Here is a 20,591-nt window from a genome sequence, read left to right on the forward strand (position 1 = left end):
CAGGTTTAGAGAAGAGATACCATATCAGAGATAAAAAAGGGGATCGGAAGAGTCGGGGGTGGGCATAAAGTCGGCCATAGAGAAATGATGATCACAGGATATGTGGTTTTAATGGGTCGGCTATTTGTGGTCGACTACTTGGACAAGTGTGGTCACTATTTAGGAGAGTGAAACATGAAAAGGGAGAGCCATCGTTGTCTCCTTACTGGAGGAAGCAAAGTAGAAATCATCTTATCATAATCATAAATCGTTGAACGGCAAGCGATAACTAGTGCCCAGAAGTCCAATCAAATCCCACAAGCGGCCATCTCTTCAAGAGCAGAGTAAAAGTCACCCAAATCCGGCTTTTCATCTCCTGCCGGAATGCACAGAGCAAGCATCTTCATGAACGCAGCCCCGAGTCGAAATGCTGCGAATCCTTCAGTAACATATCGATTATGCATCCACTGGGAGAGTGATGCAACATCAGTCAATTTCACGACGTTGCTATTGCTGATATCAACACGCTTCTTGATAATTTTTCGAAGAGGGGTCCATTCTGCGATTTCGATCAGAACACATCCGAGAGAATATGCATCCATGTAGCGCTCGAAGCTCTCGGAAGGCTCTCCGAGAGCCTTGGCATGCCGATAAATGTCCCGTGAGAGGTCTTCGGATGGCTGTTCGCTGATTTCAGTCGGCGAACCTTGTCGCGCGAAGGAGAAGCCGCAGAGATAGGGTCGACCAAGGCGGTCAGTCGACCGGCGAGAGGGCGAAGAGACAAGAAGAATGTTCTCAGATCGCATGTCTTTATGGAACCAGCCGGCAGTGTGGAAGCTGAGGAGTGTCTGGCACACCTGTACAGCTAAACTAAGTCGTGTGCCAACATCTGGCAGTGGCCCGCTGGATCTCGATAATACATTGAGCAGAGAAAGAGGCTGCTCGGTGCTGGAAGGGAATCGAAATACCAAACGGAAGCCTCCTTGCTCTTCAGTGTATCCTAGGCAAGGGAATGTCTGAAAGGATGGCGTGGGAGGCTGAGAGAGTAGACGCACGAGGGCTTCAACACGCGGTTTAAGCTTCGCTTTCATACGCGGCTCCACGCGCTTCTCTTCTATGAGTACAGTGTCTCCCTGGTACTGGGCTGATCCAATGGTTGATGATATCATATGGATGCTAGCTAAGTGGGAAGGGTGTAGGACTGATGGAAGTCGTGTTGGTACTACATCGTTGGTCCCATTATTGGAGTGCGCTGGTTGTTGGGCATGTCCATTATTCGAGGTGAGCAAAATATGCTGTGCCTTCAGGGCTGCCGAGGCGGCGAGATTGTTTGTCATATCAGCATCTGTGGTTGAGTCCTGGAGAGATTTCTGGAGATCCTGAAGACCCTTGATATCTTGACTTGTCTGAATCGCAAGTTGCAGAGTGTGGTTGACAGCCTGAGACGTTTGGACTCGGTGAGTAATATCCAAGAGAGACCAAAGCCCATCAATAAGACCGGTCACATCTTTTACCAGCTCCGCGTACTTTTTCTTGTCGACAGCGGCCCACCAGAGACGTCGTGGGAGCCGATTCACCGTGCTGAGTGTGGATGCGCGCCTGAGGATGCCCTCTCGAGTCTCGGATGACACAATATTTGAGAGTATCGACGAAGCCGGATTATCCGGGGCGGCTGTTGTTTCGGAAGGGACCAAGCCATCAGAATCATCCGGTGGAGACACGAGTTCCAGCTTGTAGCGCTTCTTCAAAGCATCTGTCGAGGAGAGAAGCTGTTCTAGCTGGAACAGGATGAGAGCGGCAGGATGATTGTGAATCCCCAGTGACTCATCGTTATTGGGAGAGTCAAGGCCAATTGCCCTAGCCCACTCAATGAGTCGATATTCTTGAAGAATGAGCTTCGTTCGTTCGATAGCTGCATCCTTTCCGATATTTCGAGCGTCAGATATCAAGGTGAAACCCCTAACGCAACTGGCAAATAGGTCGAAAGAAAGCGACACCACGGCTAAGGCTGTTCCGGGATCCATTGTCGGTATGCAATACAAACGTTGAGGTTCTTGATATGTATTTGCTGGAAAGTCTGGGTCTCGACCTTGGGCTGCCGGTCCATAGGTATGCGGGGTTATTGTTGATCGCGGACAGGGGTTCAGTCGATGCCTGATCAGGTGAGAGACATGAAAGTGCAATTATCCGATATTTAGATCTCTGGCCGCTCTTCTTAGACTCGTCTGTCCGACCGTTTAGTTACGCGTTTACCAGCCGCCGATTAATTAAGCATAATAAACTTCTTCGCTAAAATGCATTCGACTCCTTTGACCACGCAGTAACTTATTTTTGGCCCACCCCGCTTCTTCGTCTACTCCACTTACTCTTTTTGGCAAGAAGGCCTCAAGTTGTCCTAACAATATCGTCAATCGCGAAACAGGCTGAGGCAGGCTGGCAGCTCAGCCGCAAATCAGTAGTTACATAAATAATAGCTATGTGCTTAGCAGTAACTTAGGATCCTTAAAAGCAGGCAAGATAACGGATCCACTCTCTCGACGTTCCCCGCTTGGTGATAACAGCCATCAACACTCCTCCTTTATGCCTTGAGTTGGGCAGCTTGGACCTCTATCACCCAATTATCGATCCCTCAAAGCGGCATGGACTCCTCGTCTGGAAGAAGTCTGACATCTTTTAGGGGAGATACCTCCAATCCTACGACCCTCGAACCACATGACCCTTCAGCTCTAGACGACGCGCGCTTCATCCCGAATGCCTTGGACTTTGCCTACCGAGCGATCTTGGCCGAAGATGCCTTGAAACTATCAGTACCGCCGGTGTTTTCGAATGCGCAAGCCGTCGACAGCGCTTCATTCGCCGGCCGAGGCGCCAGCTTCGCCGTGTACCGACGTCGCATCCCGGCCCAGAAACTCTTGAAGTCGCGTGTAGAAGTTGATGGCTTCTCGGTTGAGACGGAAGACCGGCGCAAGCTGCCGGACGTAGTCGCCTACAAGGTGGCCGTCATCGAGTTTTCGGACAAAGGCGAAGCTACTCACACGTCCCGGCACGCTATAGACGCGGCAATCATGGAGCTCTACCTCTCAACGCACCGGCCGATCCTGCAACACTCGAATCTCGTCGACTTTCTTGGATTGGCGTGGGCTACGAATCCGTTCAATTCTCTGCAAAAGTTGCCCGTTCTCATTGTCGAGTTTGCGGAACATGGAAGCCTCTCGCAACTGCAACAGCGAGAGTTTCTCGGCATAGAGACCCGGCGGAAGCTCTGCCTTGACGTCTGCAAGGGCCTTCATATGCTCCATTCATGCGGCATTGTCCACGGTGACATCAAGGCAGAGAATGTCTTGATCTTTCCAGATGGGGAGAACAAGTACAGAGCCAAACTGAGTGACTTCGGCTACTCAATGGTTATGAATACTGCAAAGAGCAGTCTCTCATTAGGAGGAACCCGGCCATGGAAGGCCCCGGAGGCTAAGACAGCAGTAAACGTATCAGGCGCGAAACACACGGACATATACTCATTGGCCCTCCTCATCTGGTGTACGTTTGCGCATGGCTGCAGCATCTTCCGGCTCCTCATGGATCCCTCCAAGCAAGGCGAAGATTTCTATGCGGAAGCAGAGAGAATGAAAGAAACTGGAGAACTAGTGGCCCAGCTGGATCTTTCTGCTTGGTACCTGAAAGCCATTACGGCCTCTCCTTATGACGACCCCGTTCATTTCCTCGATCACGTCCGTTCTCTTTATCAGCGAATGCAACAGCTCATCGCACAGGCCAACGGACAGGTCAATGAGACTACATTTGACTTTGAGGAGATGGAAAAGCTCCTGTGCACCATTCCCCTTGCGCAATTCCCTCAGTTGGAGCCGATGAAACAACAGTTCGTTGCGGGGGTTCAACGTTTTGGTTTTTACAGCGCAATGCAAAGAGCTGTGACAATTGGGTTATCGACTGAGCCATCCAAAAGGGACCTTGGTCAGATAATGGTCTCTCTTGGCCATAATGGTGTGTTTGCTGAAGATAGGTACTTAAATCACTACTGGGAGCCACAGTATAGGAAACTAACCAAGCTAGTGCCGAGTCTGATCAAGTGTTGAAATCAAACCTGAACGTAGGTCATAATAGGCTTGACTGTCAAATACGCTGAAAGCTAATGCCGAATAGCAACATACCTTCACATGGCGTCACTGGACGAAGATGGACCCCTCGGTTCAGAAATATCTAACAACAACATACATTCAGAGAAACGAAGAGGAGGCCAAGATTGGTATGCCAAACCCGCCTGAGGCTTTCCTTCTCACGGCTCTCTACATCAATGGATACGGTGTAAACAAGGATACCTCGAGCGCAACCAATTGGCTCTTCTTAGCTTGGGGAGTGAAACATCCACTGGCGACGGCGTACGGGTACCGAATCGGGCGTGCCATTGGGGTCACATTTGGTAAGCTAGATGGAGTCATCGGATCGTTAAAGAGAATGGCCCTGCGTGGTTCAAGAACTGCTCTCGAAGATCTCGCCATGGTATCCAAGGATGACTACGAAGAAACTAGGAAAACGATCCGCGACTCCCTCGCGGGCACAGGCGCAAATCACTTTTTCCAAACAGAAATGCTTTACGGATTCACCCACGGAATGTGGGTCAAGACTTTTGGAAACATTCCTGTCTTGCTCGAGAACTTCTCTCGATTGGATCGCATCGCGGATTACACCACTAACAAAAGAGGTGACCGTATCCTTCACGTGGCCGCAAGTTGTGGTCAAACAGAAGCGATCGAGGCTCTGCTGGATCGGTTTCCCACACTTGAGGTTAATCAACTCAATGGCCAAGGCGAGACGCCGCTCCTGTGTGCATGCCGCGCCGGCCAAACTGACACGGTGTTGTGGCTCACCTCGCATGGAGCAAAGGCATCGGTAGCAGCACGCAATGGAGAGTCGCCACTTCACTGGCTCATATCCTTCGATGATGAAGAGGTGAAAAGAGTTGGTCCGGCACTGATCCAAGCCGGCGCGGATGCAAACGTGAAGACGACAACCACCATTGCCTACCAAGCCGAGTTTCCGGCGTCATTGGACCTCGATCGGTTTCAGCAGGGTTACCCTATCGGATGGGGTGAGTGTTTTCTATTTCCATATCCTTAATCGCCTCTTCTGTAATAGGAGACTCGTTGGTTCAGGTGTTGGGAACATCAGATGGGCTAATGTATGAACTAGCAACTCATTGTGACCGCCCCCAAATTGTGAAATTCTTACTGTCCAACACAGCCGATCCGAGCATATGCAACAAATCGTGGCCTCGCGCAAATAGTGCTTTGGAAATTGCCGCGTCGCACCTTCGTTCAGAGTGTCTCGAACTGATGACCGAAGCCATCGAGCAATACAACGTCGAACGAGGCGCAGCAAAACACGGCGGCTTCATGGTGACGGAACTCCTTGAGCAAGCCGTTCATGGCAGTTGCCTATTTGATATGATCCTCCACCATGGTCCTGAATATCAACAAGCGATGGAATCAACATTCAGGTGTCTGCTGTCCAAGGCCAACAGGGTTGCCAACATTAACGGCTACGGTGGATTCAACCAAACGCTTCTCTATCTCGCCGTCTCGCTAGCCCGAGATGAATTGGTGGAATACCTACTGAAGCACGGAGTCGGCGCTATGAAAGCTGGAGTAGCCCATGATGAAGAAGTGCCTCAATCCCAGGACGTTGGCGCGTTCAGAATGACCGACATCAACCGCGCATGCGGCGTTGATATGCGAACCCCTCTACTAGAGGCGGTTCGATGGAATCGTCCGGCAATGGTCAATCTTCTGCTCGAGCATGGGGCACTCGCCACCGAAGCTTCTAAGAATCCATTCAGCGGACAATCTTCAACGTGGACTGTTCTCCATGTCTTGGCGTACGCAGGGCAAAATGATGCCCGGCTAGTCCAAGCCCTTCTTGACCACGGCGCCCCCCTCGACGGCCTCCCAGACGAATTCGACATAACTGAGTCCCCGCTGCTCATCACTGTGCAGAACGACTCCTTCCAGCTCGCAGACAGCTTTGTATCGCATGGCGCCGACATCAACTTCACCACCCTGGGCAGCGGCCACCTGGCCTTGACAAATCCTACAACCATCCTCGGCCATGTTATCGCCTCCAACTCGCGGAATTCAATCGCACGTCTCCGCTATCTCCTTGATAGCGCATCGACGCGAGACAACCTGAATTTCATCGTGGAGCCAACTCGGCAGTGGACGGCGCTTCACCGCGCCGCAGCTGCTCATGCCGACGCCGAGTTTCGTGGAACGGATGCGACCGAGGCGGCTGAACTGGACTGGACGGACATCGATTGGGGTGCAAATCGCGAGATTTTGAATGAGTTGCTTAGACGCTTCAACAATCCAGAGCAGCTTGACGCCACTGAGCAGAGCATGGGACTAACGGCGATGCACCTGGCGGTTATGTCGGGGAATGAGGCTGCAGTGAGGTTGCTTCTTGATCATGGTGCCCGTGGCGACGTGCGGATGGCAGGTGGTCAAGGTGCGACAGCCGCCGATATGGCACTTGGAATACAAATGGGCAGGTTGTCTATGAACGAAGAGGGTACCCAGCCAAGTAGGGAGGAGGTGGCGGCTCGGAAGAAGTGTAGTGATCTTCTGAACCCGTCAGCCCGGTCTGCAGCATGAGCCGGCGCGTCAACATCAGAGGACGAGCCAAAGAAAATGTCTTTTCAGAGACAATTGACCGTTTTCTGCATTAAAAAAATCTTTTCTCTCCCGCATTCTAACGGTTAGTCGTGCATCCCGACCTGGGTAGTGCTCAAGGGGCAATACCCCTGAGCTTTTCCCACTCGTCCTCAAGCATTCCAAACTCCAATAAATCGTACCACTTGCGGTTTTGCCAAATTGTCCCTCTTCGCCGCCCTTCCGGTTTGAAGCCCATACTCTCATACAAATGTGCAGCTTTCGGGTTATAACAGGCAGTAGATATGCCAATGGAATGAAGCGCGGCGTGTCTGAATCCCCAGTCCAACATCCAGTTGATGGCCTCCCGCCCATAGCCTTGGTTTTGGTATGGTCTGGCAAGACTGATACCGATCTCCGCAGTGCGGTGGTGTGCGACGGATGGTGAGATTCCTCCCCAGCCGATGCACATTATGCCGATGATGGTTGGGGTCTGTTTCTGTTCTGCGTCGCTCTTATCGCTCTCTGGATTGAGTCTCTTCTCCTCTTCAGGCAAAAGACATATCGTCACGCCTAGTAAGGAATTGACGACGGATTCAAGGTAGCCGTCGGCAGCTTTTTTGCCCTTGGGTTGGAGCATTGTTGGAGCAGCCATGGCCTGAATGACGGGGTCTTGTTCAATTGTTGGCAGAAATGCTTGCAAATTGCTGTCGGATTGGTCGGCTCGGACGTATTGGAGCCGGGCTGACCGGAAGGCGTTGACGATCTCTTCCGTATTGTAATCCATGTCGACTGATGAAAGGTGTCTGTTTATTTAAATTAAGGATTATAAGACAACGTGGTGTAGCAAACGTTGGTAGGCAAATTCAACTGGGAGCAACCAGCATTTCTAGTAAACGACCAGATCGTGGAGGGGGTCTAATAGGCGGCCAGTGACTCATTCACCGACTCAATCACTAGGTATAGTGACAAGTGTCGAACCACACCAATTTGTAAACCATTCCAATTCAGTTAACTCGACAACCTAGCCCCACAGGATTTCTCGTATTCATGGCATGTTCAATGGCTTTTCGCCCTTCTTTGCAAAAGTATTTATTGCATTCGAAACAATTTCTAAAGCCTTCATCTCAAAGGTCGTTGTGCACCAGAGCCTCGATGATAAGAGACAGACAGCTTGAGGCGTCCATGAGCAAAGAACAGCTTAGGGGTCCATGTAATCTCAGTTGAGATTTCTTCAGATCACACCAGGTACGAACCTCTTGGTATCCCGATGCCACTTGATCCATTCAGCCCCAAATGTCTTCTCTAGCATCTCCTCTTCATCCTTGGTTCTCATTAATAGCCTCCGCACAATGCCCAAGGTGGTGATAACAGCGCAGAGAAAACCACAGCCATCCAGTCTCTGGTTCACACTCTCAGGAAGCCAACAACCTGGTACTCCATCCCACCGGAAGTAGAGAGCCAAGTTCGTCAGCAACACGATGATTTGTCCTGTGTAGCCTGGATGTTGCATGAAGTGATAAACACCCGTTGTTGTCAAAGCGCTTGGTGGTCCAAGGCGGAAGGTGAAATTTCCTCCCAGTTGAGCAAACGCCAAGAGGCGGAGGGGCCCGCCAACACAGATGATTAGAAAAAGGCACACCACGGTATATGGGTTCCAGTCGAAAAGTTGCCAGTTAAGATTGTCGGGATGTGGGCAGATAAGACTGTTGCTGGAAATCTTCAGCACAATAAATGCGTGAACGAGGCCGACTCCTGCGGCCATCAGACGTCGCAGGAATGCTGCAGCAGGGGTAGCGTAAAAGCCAAGTCGATCTTGATTCCAACCGCCACGTGGAGTAGAATTGGGTGCCTTGGAGCACAACGTGGTGATGAAGCTGGACAAGAGGACGGCGAGAGAGAATGACAGATTGTGAAGGGAAATCATATTGCTGGTGGGTATGCTGTAATATGATGGACACTTTGCCGTGTCAGAGATGTGATATAAATATCGAGTCGATGACAATATGAGACTGTTTCCTTGTCACCGTTATATATTCTATCTCACAGCGCACCCAGAAACTCGGCATCGGTGTTCGGAGGTTCAAACTTCCCAACGCCGACCCTCGATCGGAGATTTGGCAGCCGGAACCCCGATTCGCCGGAACGGCCCATGCTCCAAGACCAATAAAAGAAGGCCCTGTCTCTCAACGCCGACAACATTCCTACTTGCCGCTCCCATCTCCGACTTTTACTACGGCTCGTGATTTTTGGCCCTTCAAAGCTGATGCCTGATTACGAATCAATTTTATCAATAAACCGACAGGCTGGACACGCCCCCTATGGAACGGCGTGTAGCCAATGTTCCCGATCCAAATCCCGATGTGTCGCTACCAACGGCGGAGAATCATGTGAGAGGTTGGATTTCCAAGGACGGCCCCCAAGTATGTCCAATCAAACTGACGTGGTGACTCAGATGTCAACGTCTCAGGAAAGAGTGTGATTCCTTGAGCAGGGAACGCAGGAGGAAGGCAAGAAGACGAGACAACGCTACCCGCAGTGATCAACTTGAAAGCAAAATTGATGGACTAGTTTCCCTCCTCATGTCCAATAACCAGCAACAGGTGAATGCAGCCCCGGCTCACGATGAGGGTGCTTCCTCTCGACCCCCAGAACCGCCATTTCCACCCGGCAGCTACAAAGAGCGCTCATCCGCTGCCACACTCGCATTTGTGCTTGACGGTCAAGAAATCTTGAGAGACTTTTGTACCCTTAAGCAGGCTCATCTTCCTTTTTTGACGCTTGACCCTGAATCCTCTGCCGCCACGTTACGGGACGAAAAACCCTTTCTGTGGCTTTGCATTGTCGCTGTCTCAGTAAAGTCCACGCTTAAGCAGCAACATTTATACGGCGAAATCCGAAGCATTATCGCAAACAGCATGGTGGTTCAACTTGAGAGGAGTGTTGAACTGCTTCAAGGGCTCCTGGTGTGTATCGCATGGTATGGTTAATGTGTGTTCCTGGACCTATCTAAGCTCACGACAATGTCAGGGGCAACTTGCAAGTAAAGCGGCGACCGTTCTTAACTCTGTTTATCCAACTTGCTACCACTATCATTTTCGATCTTGGTTTGAACAAGGCACCACCCACCACAGCTGAAGGCAGTTCTGAGCTTAGGTTTCATCAGCCATGGGCACTCCATGCTCGCACATCCGAGGAGAGGCGAGCTGTTCTTGCTTGTTATTTCTTGAGTTCAGTGTAAGTCAATTTCAGGCTACAAAAGTCAAGGTGCCTAATCATTGGACTGGCAGCATATCATCGTACCTTCATCAGGCCGACCGACTCCACTGGACAAGTGAGATGAGTAGATACCTAGAGGACCTGGTCGAGGAAAGCAACAGTCCTGATAGCTTGACTCTTGTCACTCTTGTCAAAATACGCAGAGTTTTAGAGAAGGCCTATTACTCACCAGCCGATGGCCGCAACCGAGATCGAATGCAGTCATCCAACATACCACCAGCTTGGGTTGCTGGTGTGCTACGGATGGACCTGGATAAAATAAGAGATGAAACTGCTTCCTTATCGCAGGACCCAGGTAAGAACCTAAGCACCCTGAAATTTCCTATGATAACCCTCTCTAAAATCGATTAGTTGTCCTATGTCATCTTCACTATGCCACATTTGCGATCAACGAATTTGCAGTTCCGGATGCTTTTCCGAGGCCATCATTGACCTCACAAGATGAATTGACTGACTTACATGCTTCATTCAGAGCACTTGAGTCGTACTTTAATGTGCTCTTTACCTATCAACCACATCAATACACTGGCTTTTCATTGGCCTCGATATACCAGGTGATGCACACGGCTTTGTCTTTTCGCAAGGTCGCAAAGTGCCTTCCATTAGAAGGCTACGGACTTATTTCCTCCGAGACCGTGGTTTGCAAGGACGAAAAGATTTGTCAAAATTTGAGGCGTGTAGCATCGGAAGCTGGAATACACGAAGATGGCCCGCCGACTGTTTTCACTAAACTTGCGTCCATGTTGGAAGACCGGACGCGCGATCGCGAGTCTAATGAGAACGACCCTGCAATGGCACCATTTTATGCGGATGACATTCTCAGCGGAGAGTTCCTGGACTTGATAGGGCCTTTCATGGAACAAGAACAAGTATAGGTGATATTGGGCCTTTATAGCACGACTTTTGAACTTCTACGGAAGCACTGGAAGGGGCAGAAGCTAGCCGTCTAACGTCAAGACAGCATAACTTTCTAATATAACTTCCAACCCTATTCCGCCAGTACCTGAACGTCAGCGACCATCACAGCCACTGCTTATTTCCAAAGTGAGACACAAATGAGCCGCCATTGCCAGCTTCGATGCTGGCCTTGTGCAGCACAGACAAGACTGCAGTGACGGACTCCTCGGGTGTTATGGGCCCCGTGAAGCTAGGCGCGTAGGACTGAAACTGCTGCAGCATTTCACCCGCTTTCCGGGTCTGTTCCTCCGTCGCTATTAAGCTGTCAGTGCGTGACCTTTGCAAACGGGCTTTGGAGATATCTGACCTTCATCGTAGTGGCCTGTATCGACCAACCCTGGTGAAACGGCCATGAAAAGTAGGCCCTCCTTTCTGTACTGGGCATCGAACTTGGCAACAGCTAGGTTGACGGCGGCCTTGCTAATTGAGTAGGGTGCTGAAACAGAAATGGAAAACTGGGTCACGAAATCCGGGTCGGCCATGCCCGTAGATAGGGTAATGGCCTTCTTGGCTTGTCCCTTGAGGAGGAGCGGTACGTAAAGGTTGAACAGATGGATGTTGCCAACCACGTTGACCTTGAATGAGTCGATCAAGTCCTCCTCAAGCTTCTCAGGTTGTTCGCCTCTGTGCAGCAGTCAGAAGAGTCTCAGTGCCTGGAGTGAAAAAATTGACTTACAGAACACTGAGAGGGTCGTAAGCGGACCAAGGAGAGACTAGGCCTGCATTTGCAACGATGTAGTCAAGCTTTCCACCAGTAATCTTGGAAGTCTCATCAACGGAAGCCTGGCCATACCATGTTAGCGCGTCCATGAAGTCAGAACAGGAGCATTTACCTTCAGGGCCGCGTAATCGTTAATGTCGGCCTGGATGATGTGCACATTTTTCCGTGCAGAGAGTTCGCGCTCAATCTTTTCGACTGTGGCCTGTTTGTTGCGGACGAGACCGATGACGATGTTGTCTGACTTGTCAGACAACTGGCGAAGGAACTCGAACTGGAGGATTATAAGTTAATTCCATTCGTGGCAGAGCGATGAACCCGACTCACCCCAAGACCGCGGGATGCCCCTGTGACCAGATACGAAGCCATTGTGTGAGAGTGGTGATAGCGGAGTTTGGTGGAGTGCTGGTTGAAGAGAAGCTTGCTTTTTGCTGAAGATGGCGAATGCAAGAAGATATCTATACAGTCCCTCTCTCCTACATATATATACTCAATTCATATTATGCTTTGTCACCCGCTTGCTTAACTCTTGATGACTGACGAATTCCAGCATCATCACCATATGGTTCTAGCAACTGGGGTTGGTCCATGACGCTAGATCTTGCCGACCAATCATCTTGCGCCGTGATGGTTAGCTCGCTCAAAGTTGCCCTCGATTCAGATTTCAGCTTCCCCCGCATGAAGCCAAAAACATGTCAGCGTGGGTGGCTGCTTACAACTTCTTCACCACGCCAGCTCACAAATCTCGAAATGACAAATCCGTACAGAGAAGCGCCGAGATAACTGGTCCTCGGGGGCAACTTTTTGCGAGCGATAAAACCGACAGGGCTGCATCTGGTTCGCACTGGAACTCTGTGCCGCACCCTTTGCATCCTTCATGCAGGCATTGTCTGTGAACTCAAAATTGAACCAACAGTCATCGCTATATCCCAGTCCCTCAATCCCTCATGTCTCAGCGAGGGTGTATGACCTGCAGAGGTTCGGCAGCCGAGTTTTGAAACGTTGCCGAGCTCCACTGACATTCCATATTAGACCGCAAGGTGCTCTGTGATCGGACACTCCCAACCTGCACCCGTTGTGCCAGAGCAGGCCGAAGGTGTGATGGTTACGGGACTCGACTGTCTTGGCCGCGTGAGGGTGATGCTCGGCGTGCGGTAATTGGGCCTGCACCTATAGAAAGGCGCCGATATGACGCACGGCACTTTGTTAACACTTCCACTGGGGACATAGAGATGCACGCTCTGATCTCTGGCGTCGATTTTGGCTATGCAACGTCTGGGCAAAATCCCACTATGAGACAGCTTATCTTGAATAATCTCGAAAACCAACCAACAGAATCCATGCAGGTCTTTCAGCCAGTTCTCAGCCCTGCGATATCTTTGGTCAGTGGAAGATTGGACCATGTGCAAGTGGGTTTGTTCGAATACTGTCAGTTGCCTCGATCAGAACCAAGTATTTGTTTAAAACTAACAAAAGACAGTTGTGTACCAGGCATCATATTCCCTTATGGCATTTGGTCATGACGCATCAAAGATCCGCGAGGTCCTCGTTCGCATGGCTCTCTCCGACAATTCGCCGTGTGCAACCGCAATACTCAAGTCTGCATTAGCCCTGGCATCATACCATCGAGATAGAGACCACTCTCATGCAGATAGACTCAAAATCGCGGCTCTTCGGGCCTTAGCAGCATCTACCCAGGGTGTCATTGGCGCAGATGAATCCATTCGTCATGTTGCTGCAGGGATGCTCCTCTGCACTCTAGAGGTATGCATCCTATGTATTAGTGTGCCATAGACACAGACTAATACTTCCTAGATCTACCAGATGTCGGCGGCCTCAAGTCACTGGCTGTGGTATGTATGCGGCTCAAAACTGATCATCAAGAACGCCAAACTCGACGAGATTACCGGAAGCAACGACATGACCACACTCATTGGCTGGGTCCATTACTCTGACGTGTTGGCTCGCTTTAGCCTGCGTCACTGGCAACCAGATCTCTTGGAAGGTACAGGATCGCCCATAGGAGCACATTTCGAACCCTTTCGACCTACAGTATGCGCAGAGGTCCAGGTAGGTTTCATCTACTCCTCCCTCCTGTCAAGTTTTACTAATCTTACACGTGATACAGCCCGCACATCTAGTAGGCCCTCCGCACGAGGTCTTATACCTCCTGTCCGAAGTGTGCGATGCCGTTGTTGAACCTTCAGACCCACGTTTCCACACGCATGACTACCAACAATATCTCAAACTCCTAGAATGGAAACTACGGAAGATCGATATCTCAACCGACGATAATAATACTCTAACTGACGGATCACGATCGGATTCCGACAAAGCAGTCGAACTCTACCAGCTGGCGACCCTGATTTACCTCAAACGTGCGTCACCAGACAATCCCAAGGAGAGATCACGTCTTCCGGAATGGATTGAACGATCTTTTGAAATACTTTCACAGTTGGAGCATTGCCAACGGCCTTTCCCTCTTCTGATACTTGGTTGCGAGGCGCGAACCGATGATCAACGGGCCATGGTTCTTGACCTTATCTCAAGAACAGAGAGGAGTATTCACTTTCGGAACCCGGGCTCTATCAAGATGATGATTCAAAGAATATGGGTTCAGAACGATCTCATTGAGGAGGAATTCAACTATGTGCACAAGCTCGGTGTTGTGCTTAGTTCTGCAAACAGGTCCATCCCAGCACTTGTCTAAGGGTGCTTTGTCATTGTCATTCTACTCCAAGCAAAGAATTTTATAATTATAGAGTATCATTACTAGATGTCAGGTGTATAACGATCAATTTTGTCTCTGTCAGAAATCTAGCCCTAAGTTATCCCCGTCATCGCGAGGTATATCTCACTTGATCATTTTGGCCGTACCACTTTTCTCGTATGAGCGTAGTCACCTGTTAAGTGGTACCAGCTGCCATGAGGTACGTTTCATTCTATCGCGGGCCTTTAGCCGCTTCTAGGGAAGTCGGAGCATCTGTCTCCGTTTGGCGGAACTCATCGCTCCGTGGCGTGAGAATTCCACCATTTGAAACCCAACCTTCTCGCTACGGTATGGTAATCATGCATGAATTAACCTCAATTCCAGCATTTCCTTGGGTTGCGGCCGGGCTCGTTTGCCTATTCTAGCGTCAGGAACCCCGAAACTGTTAGGAAAAAGTGTCTTGTTGAGGATTTATCCAGAATACCCGGGGATGTAACCTACATAATACAAGAGGCCATACCCTGACAACAAGTGATATAAAGCCAAACTACCCCTTTGCGGGACAGCACAGGACAAGCGTCAATCAGCTAGTCACCTCAGAATGAAGTCGCTTGTACTATTTCTAGGTCTTGTTGCCTCCACCATCCCGTTAGTGGTCACGACCCCGACGCATGCCGCGAGAGCCGAGAATTTCCAAAACCCCATCATCTATTCTGACTTCCCGGACAATGATGTCTTCCTGGGACCCGATGGGCTCTACTACTTCTCTGCGTCCAACTTTCATTACAGCCCGGGGGCTCCCATTCTTCGCTCCAAAGATCTCATCAACTGGGATCTTATCGGACATTCTATCCCACGTTTAGAGTTTGGAGACGGCTATGATCTTCCCAACAGCGACACTCGCGCTTATAGAGGGGGAACCTGGGCATCATCGCTGAGATACCGAGAGAGCAATAAGCTGTGGTACTGGATCGGCTGCACAAACTTCTGGAACACCTGGGTCTTCACTTCTCCATCCCCAACCGGACCCTGGAAGAAAGCAGCGCAGCTTGCAACGGGCGGGACTTGCTACTACGACAATGGCATTCTGATCGATGATGACGACACAATGTATGTCGTCTGGGGGTCAAACAACGTCCGAGTCTCTCAGCTTTCCAAAGACGGCCTTAGTGAAGTGAAATCTCAGCAAGTCCTGAACAACACTTCTATTGGGGTTGAAGGTCTAGAGGGAAACCGCATGTACAAGATCAATGGTCAGTATTACATACTGAACGATGATCATAATACCGCGGCAACTTGGATCTGGAAGTCTGATAACCCCTTCGGCCCTTACAAATCCAAGAACCTCGCCATAGGCATCACACCCCCGCTCAGCGGTGGCAATTCCCCCCACCAGGGAAGTCTGATCAAGACTCCTGCAGGCGAGTGGTACTTCATGTCCTTCACCTGGGCATACCCTGCTGGTCGTCTTCCCGTCTTGGCCCCAATTCGCTGGGGCGATGATGGTTTCCCAGTCCTCGTGACTGGTTCTAATGGTGGCTGGGGAGCCTCATACCCGCTTCCTTCCGGCAGCAATGGCCTCACCAAGAATTGGGGACGGACGGATCGTTTCCAGGGCACGTCACTTGATCCGTCCTGGGAGTGGAACCATAATCCCGACGTCAACTCCTACGAGATCAACAATGGCTTGACTCTTCGCACGGCCAGCGTAACCAACGATATATACTCAGCGAGGAATACTTTGACTCATAGAACCCATGGAAATCACCCTGTCGGCACCGTCAAGATTGACTTTAGCAAACTGGCCAATGGCGACCGAGCAGGTTTGGCAGCATTCCGTGATCAGAGCGCCTACATCGGCATCCATCGATCCAACGGCAAATCCACCCTCGCAGTCGCGCAAGGAATGATAATTGACGAGTGGTCAGGGGAGACCAAGAGTTTGGGCGAGGTCAAGGCCACGGTGGACGTAGCAGAGGGCAAGACAAAGGTGTGGTTGCGCGCCGAGTTGGACACGAGCCCTACGGGGTCTCGGAACGCCGTTTTCTCCTACAGCTGGGACGGAAGTAAGTTTGAGAAACTCGGCCCAAACTACGAGCTGTACAATGGCTGGGCATTCTTCATTGCCTACCGCTTCGGCATCTTCAACTATGCTACGCAGGCACTCGGCGGCTCAATCAAGGTTGAATCATTCACAGCTGCATGAGATAGCGGGACAGAATGGGTATTGGGAGAACGAATGTTAATCGGTATATACGTAGTCGCTGCCGCAACCACATTATTTGAAGCACTTGAACCGTATCTTTTTGAGGCTTACTTCAAAGCAGCCTCCCTCGCGTAAAACTGACAAGCCTTTTCGCTAAAAATTACAACTTGGATCGCAACTGGGCTCGAATCTCGGACAGCAGGGGCTCAGCAGCGCTGACGGCATCAACTGCCATTCCATAGCCAGCCTGGAATCCAGTACCGCCTGCCCCATAGTTGTGGATGACAGTACGCTTCTGGCCAGTAATAGACAGGTCCTCTCGTTCCACTCGAGCACCACCCTCACGAGAAGGTCGTAATCCAGAAAATGCAGCGATGACCTCGATGTCACTTTCTCGGACCTCAGTACTTAGCTCCTTTGTACGATCCAGGATATCCTCGGTCTCGTACGAGTAAGTGGCGCCGTCTCTGGGAGCTGGTCAGCTTGTGATCAGGTTCAACATCTCAAACAACATACCCATTTCCCTTCTGCATATATCCACCAAGGATCACATGGCCTTTGGAATAAGGCCGAGGGATGACATAGGTCTCGTAGTCCTTGCCGTGTCTCATAATGTTTGTCTGCACTTCAGGAGCAAGCGTCAAAAGAACTTGGCCCCGTGTTGGGTAACACTTGGTGTCCTCGACTCCAGGAAGTGACTTGGCCGCGTTTCCAGTGCAGTTGAAGACAATCTGAGTGGAGTGACTGGAGAAGGCTGCTTGAAGATTGGGAAGCTTCTGTCGAATGAACCGGACGCCGTAGTCCTGCTTCAGCCTTTCGTAGAGATAGAGCAGATGCTTGGGAGCATTGACTGTTAGTGTTGTGAATGATGCACCAAACTTGACATCCTCAGGCAGCTGTTCAGCAGACAGCGGCGTGAACTTGACTTGGTCAGTAAAGACACCGCTGGATCTCATGTGAGCCTTACATCTTCGAGGTACTCAGACATGGCCTTGATCTTGTCATGAGGAACATTGTCATCCCACAACTCGGTAGATGGTGTCCGTCGAACATAGGTTTCTTCAGGCCTTTCAGAAGCCAGCTTGCTCAAGTGAAAGTACCCGAGCTTGTCCCATCTCAAGGCGTTGGCGTCTGTGCCTGAGATGGCGGAAAAGTTGCAACCAGCCCTAGAGTCATTAGTTCATGTCTCATTCTAGTGCATAGTTGATACTGCTCACCATGGCGAGGTATAGCCCAGGGCGGTATCACCAGGGAGGTGCTCAGCAATGACAGTGATAGACTGGCCATAGCCTCTTTCCGCAAGGACCAGGGCAACATCAAGGCCGATGATGCCCGCGCTACATCGGGTGAGCCAATCATGAACTTGCCATCTCGACTGTGCAACTTACCCAAGAATGACAATGCTATCGTGTGCAGACATGATAGAGTAAGTGCCGTAATTATGGAGTGTTTAGATATTGGGAACTATAGCTCTTTGCCCACTTAAGTCACTGACATAGAGCTTTTGTCACGGCAAGCGCCTGCATTTGAAGGGCACAATGCTCCCTGCGTAGGACCATATTCTGAACGATATCTCCAATCTCCATGTTCCCAGACTCCTTAGCTCGCATGATCCGGAGGTTGCCACTGGTCCTATTTCCCGAAAGGGGAAGTCAACATTCGGAGAAGCCCGACCCACCACCACCATCCACTTGACACCACTTGACACTTACTCTATTCTCTTAGCTTAGATGGGCTCTTATCCTGCAACCAGGGTTATTTCCCGTTGGAGTTAATCTGTTTACAATAGGACTGAGAGAACATACGCCACTGTGGAACGTATCCTGATAGATCGCAAACGGAGTTTCTCAACCAACCGAGATGTCGCTCAGGCAGTTGTTGCCGAATCAGATCGCCTCAATTGCTCCGATTTGGCAAATGCAACTGTTTAGAATCAGATACCAAGACCGAGATGTAGTTTCGAGGAAGAGGAAAGCTTTCAGTCGAACTCTTGACGGAAGTCTGTGTGGAAGAGGGCTGGTCTCGGCTGAAGCAATTTGCCTATTAGGCTAGATGCACATAGAGATCATTTAGACCGGAGCTATTATCGCCAGTAGAAAGTTTTTGCTTGATCAAAGTTATTTGGAACATGCATTTATTCTATTTTTGACACACTATATCAACAGCCTAATAATTGATCTTGAAGCTAAACTCATCCTCCCAGTGCATGGCCCAGTATCGGTCCCAGATAGCCTTGGTGATGGGTCCGACCTTTCCATCCTTGACTGGCTTATCATCCAGAGTAGTAATAGGCATGATACCTCCCGCAGTTGTGCACATCAAGATCTCGTCAGCCTGATAGGTCGCCTCGATGGGAACGTGCTCAACCCGGATCTCGTAGCCACATGATCGAGCAGCGTCAATCACACTCTTTCGGGTGATACCCTGAAGAACTCCACGGTCGGGAGTGTAGAGGACGCCATCCTTGATGAGAACAACGTTGAAGCCGGAGCCCTCAGTGAGGTTGGCATCGCCATCGGTAAGGAAGGGGTAGGTAGCTCCTCGGTCGTTAGCCTCGAACAGGCCACGGACCAAGTCACCCCACTGAAGGTTCTTGATGGTAGGATCGATAGAGCCGGGAGGGACACGGCGGACAGTTCGGGCAACAATAGCGCGACCTCCAGTGTATTGAACATCAGGGTCCATAACCCAGACATATGGTTGGATGAACATGTAAAGGTTGTTGTTCAGAAGCTCCTCGGGCTTGGCACCTCGTACACCAGTCAGGCCTCGGGTGACAATCAACTCGACAAAGGCATCTCGGATGCCACTCTTGGCAACCATGTCGACCAAGGTCTTGATAACCTCCTCTCGGGGAAGGGGCATCCTAAGGCGCATCTTCTTGCAGCTGGCCTCGAGACGGTTGAGGTGGTCCTCAAGGCGGAAGAATCGACCATCCCAGACGGAGGGCACATCGTATGTCAGATCGCTGTGCATAAAACCCTGGTCGAGCAGAGGAATGCGGGCTTCGTGCAAGGGCACGAGCTCACCCTGGATCCAAGCAACTCCCTTGGCGAGCGGGTTCTTGCTAGCCTCGAGAACGGCCTGTCGCTCGGCGTAGCCGGCGAAAACCTTGTCCATGGTAGCCATTTCTGGTGATTGTGGCTGGTTTGTTGGTGTTGTTTGTAGGCGAGGTTGGATGGACAAAGATGGGGGAGTTGGATGAGGCTAATGAATATGACTTGAGTTGTCGGGAATGATTATGTGCGATGACCTATGCCTTGCTTAAGTAGATGATCCCTCGTTCAGGTACTTTGGCTACTTACTTGCCGATGATTCTTAGCAAGAACACCAGGTGAGGCATCTGTGGTTGAGCTATCTTGCGTATTTCCTATTTGGGTAATTGTGATCTTGACATCACCCCTTACTGTGTCTTGGGGGGGCGCGACGCCATGGCCCACTGATCCACGCTCATTTTGCCGAGACCGACGCGGTCACATCCATTCGACTTCCAAGAGCGGACTCATCGGCACGGCCGCCGTATTTGCCTCGGCCGTTGTCAAGCAAGTTCCTGATGAAGTTGGTGGAATGGGCGATCCGGTATCTTTGGCCAAAGAGGCAAATTTTGCCTCAAGCTGCCTGCTTCGGAGTGTTTGCCAACATTGAAATTGCGCACTACCTTCCTCTTCCATGAAAAGACCTTTCTGAGATGTGTTTCCAACTCATTCTCCAAACGCAGCTCGCGAGGGGCGACGACAGCTGGTATGGTTTCGCTGAACAACGCGAACTTCCCAGCTTGGTGTTGAGCTACCCTGATCTGATAACTACTCCCTAGAGGTTTCTCTTGGTTAGGGGATAGTTTCCAAACCGGCAACAGATGGCTCGTCCGCTACTCATTTCTCCATTCAGTGGTGGTCTTGACCTTAGTTGGAAGAACATGGATCAATGAGGCACGCCAGAACGCCCCCGGAGCACGATGAACCGGATAGATCGAGGGTCTCGCACTCAATTACGGTATGCCTGGAGTGTTTGCTATGCAAGGGCCGTTCCTTTTTCCCGAAACGTGCCTCAGCTCTGGCAAATCAGCGTGTGCGTGGCCGG

General features: G+C 50.6%; 9 protein-coding genes across 9 annotated transcripts; 4 read left to right on the top strand and 5 right to left on the bottom strand.

Annotated features, from left to right (window-relative positions):
• Positions 1–287: 287 nt before the first annotated feature.
• NECHADRAFT_73994 (uncharacterized protein) lies at positions 288–2,003 on the bottom strand (the record flags this gene model as incomplete). The annotated part of the gene is made up of 1 exon (XM_003049682.1): positions 288–2,003. One exon carries the CDS (start codon positions 2,001–2,003, stop codon positions 288–290), a length of 1,716 nt encoding a protein of 571 aa, XP_003049728.1.
• Positions 2,004–2,618: 615 nt separating this feature from the next.
• NECHADRAFT_73995 (uncharacterized protein) lies at positions 2,619–6,644 on the top strand (the record flags this gene model as incomplete). Its single annotated transcript, XM_003049479.1, has 4 exons — positions 2,619–3,981; positions 4,047–4,087; positions 4,141–5,086; positions 5,134–6,644. The coding sequence occupies 4 exons, from the start codon at positions 2,619–2,621 to the stop codon at positions 6,642–6,644; spliced, it is 3,861 nt and encodes a 1,286-aa protein (XP_003049525.1).
• A 133-nt stretch (positions 6,645–6,777) lies between these two features.
• Positions 6,778–7,428, bottom strand: NECHADRAFT_30277 (uncharacterized protein; the record flags this gene model as incomplete). The annotated part of the gene is made up of 1 exon (XM_003049683.1): positions 6,778–7,428. The coding sequence occupies one exon, from the start codon at positions 7,426–7,428 to the stop codon at positions 6,778–6,780; it is 651 nt and encodes a 216-aa protein (XP_003049729.1).
• Positions 7,429–8,962: 1,534 nt separating this feature from the next.
• Positions 8,963–10,795, top strand: NECHADRAFT_73997 (uncharacterized protein; the record flags this gene model as incomplete). The annotated part of the gene is made up of 5 exons (XM_003049480.1): positions 8,963–9,064; positions 9,239–9,621; positions 9,672–9,878; positions 10,064–10,215; positions 10,272–10,795. 5 exons carry the CDS (start codon positions 8,963–8,965, stop codon positions 10,793–10,795), a joined length of 1,368 nt encoding a protein of 455 aa, XP_003049526.1.
• Positions 10,796–10,940: 145 nt separating this feature from the next.
• NECHADRAFT_29697 (uncharacterized protein) lies at positions 10,941–11,964 on the bottom strand (the record flags this gene model as incomplete). Its single annotated transcript, XM_003049684.1, has 5 exons — positions 10,941–11,131; positions 11,185–11,501; positions 11,554–11,660; positions 11,711–11,869; positions 11,923–11,964. The coding sequence occupies 5 exons, from the start codon at positions 11,962–11,964 to the stop codon at positions 10,941–10,943; spliced, it is 816 nt and encodes a 271-aa protein (XP_003049730.1).
• Positions 11,965–12,542: 578 nt separating this feature from the next.
• On the top strand, positions 12,543–14,305 carry NECHADRAFT_73999 (uncharacterized protein; the record flags this gene model as incomplete). The annotated part of the gene is made up of 5 exons (XM_003049481.1): positions 12,543–12,558; positions 12,628–12,977; positions 13,087–13,359; positions 13,411–13,665; positions 13,724–14,305. 5 exons carry the CDS (start codon positions 12,543–12,545, stop codon positions 14,303–14,305), a joined length of 1,476 nt encoding a protein of 491 aa, XP_003049527.1.
• A 601-nt stretch (positions 14,306–14,906) lies between these two features.
• On the top strand, positions 14,907–16,511 carry NECHADRAFT_74000 (uncharacterized protein; the record flags this gene model as incomplete). The annotated part of the gene is made up of 1 exon (XM_003049482.1): positions 14,907–16,511. The coding sequence occupies one exon, from the start codon at positions 14,907–14,909 to the stop codon at positions 16,509–16,511; it is 1,605 nt and encodes a 534-aa protein (XP_003049528.1).
• A 160-nt stretch (positions 16,512–16,671) lies between these two features.
• Positions 16,672–17,931, bottom strand: NECHADRAFT_74001 (uncharacterized protein; the record flags this gene model as incomplete). The annotated part of the gene is made up of 5 exons (XM_003049685.1): positions 16,672–16,978; positions 17,028–17,431; positions 17,479–17,677; positions 17,729–17,848; positions 17,900–17,931. The coding sequence occupies 5 exons, from the start codon at positions 17,929–17,931 to the stop codon at positions 16,672–16,674; spliced, it is 1,062 nt and encodes a 353-aa protein (XP_003049731.1).
• A 746-nt stretch (positions 17,932–18,677) lies between these two features.
• Positions 18,678–19,640, bottom strand: NECHADRAFT_29730 (uncharacterized protein; the record flags this gene model as incomplete). The annotated part of the gene is made up of 1 exon (XM_003049686.1): positions 18,678–19,640. The coding sequence occupies one exon, from the start codon at positions 19,638–19,640 to the stop codon at positions 18,678–18,680; it is 963 nt and encodes a 320-aa protein (XP_003049732.1).
• Positions 19,641–20,591: the final 951 nt, after the last annotated feature.

The sequence above is a fragment of the Fusarium vanettenii genome (assembly GCF_000151355.1).
Source record: "Fusarium vanettenii 77-13-4 chromosome 1 genomic scaffold NECHAsca_8_chr1_1_0, whole genome shotgun sequence".
Taxonomy (NCBI): Eukaryota; Fungi; Ascomycota; class Sordariomycetes; order Hypocreales; family Nectriaceae; genus Fusarium; species Fusarium vanettenii.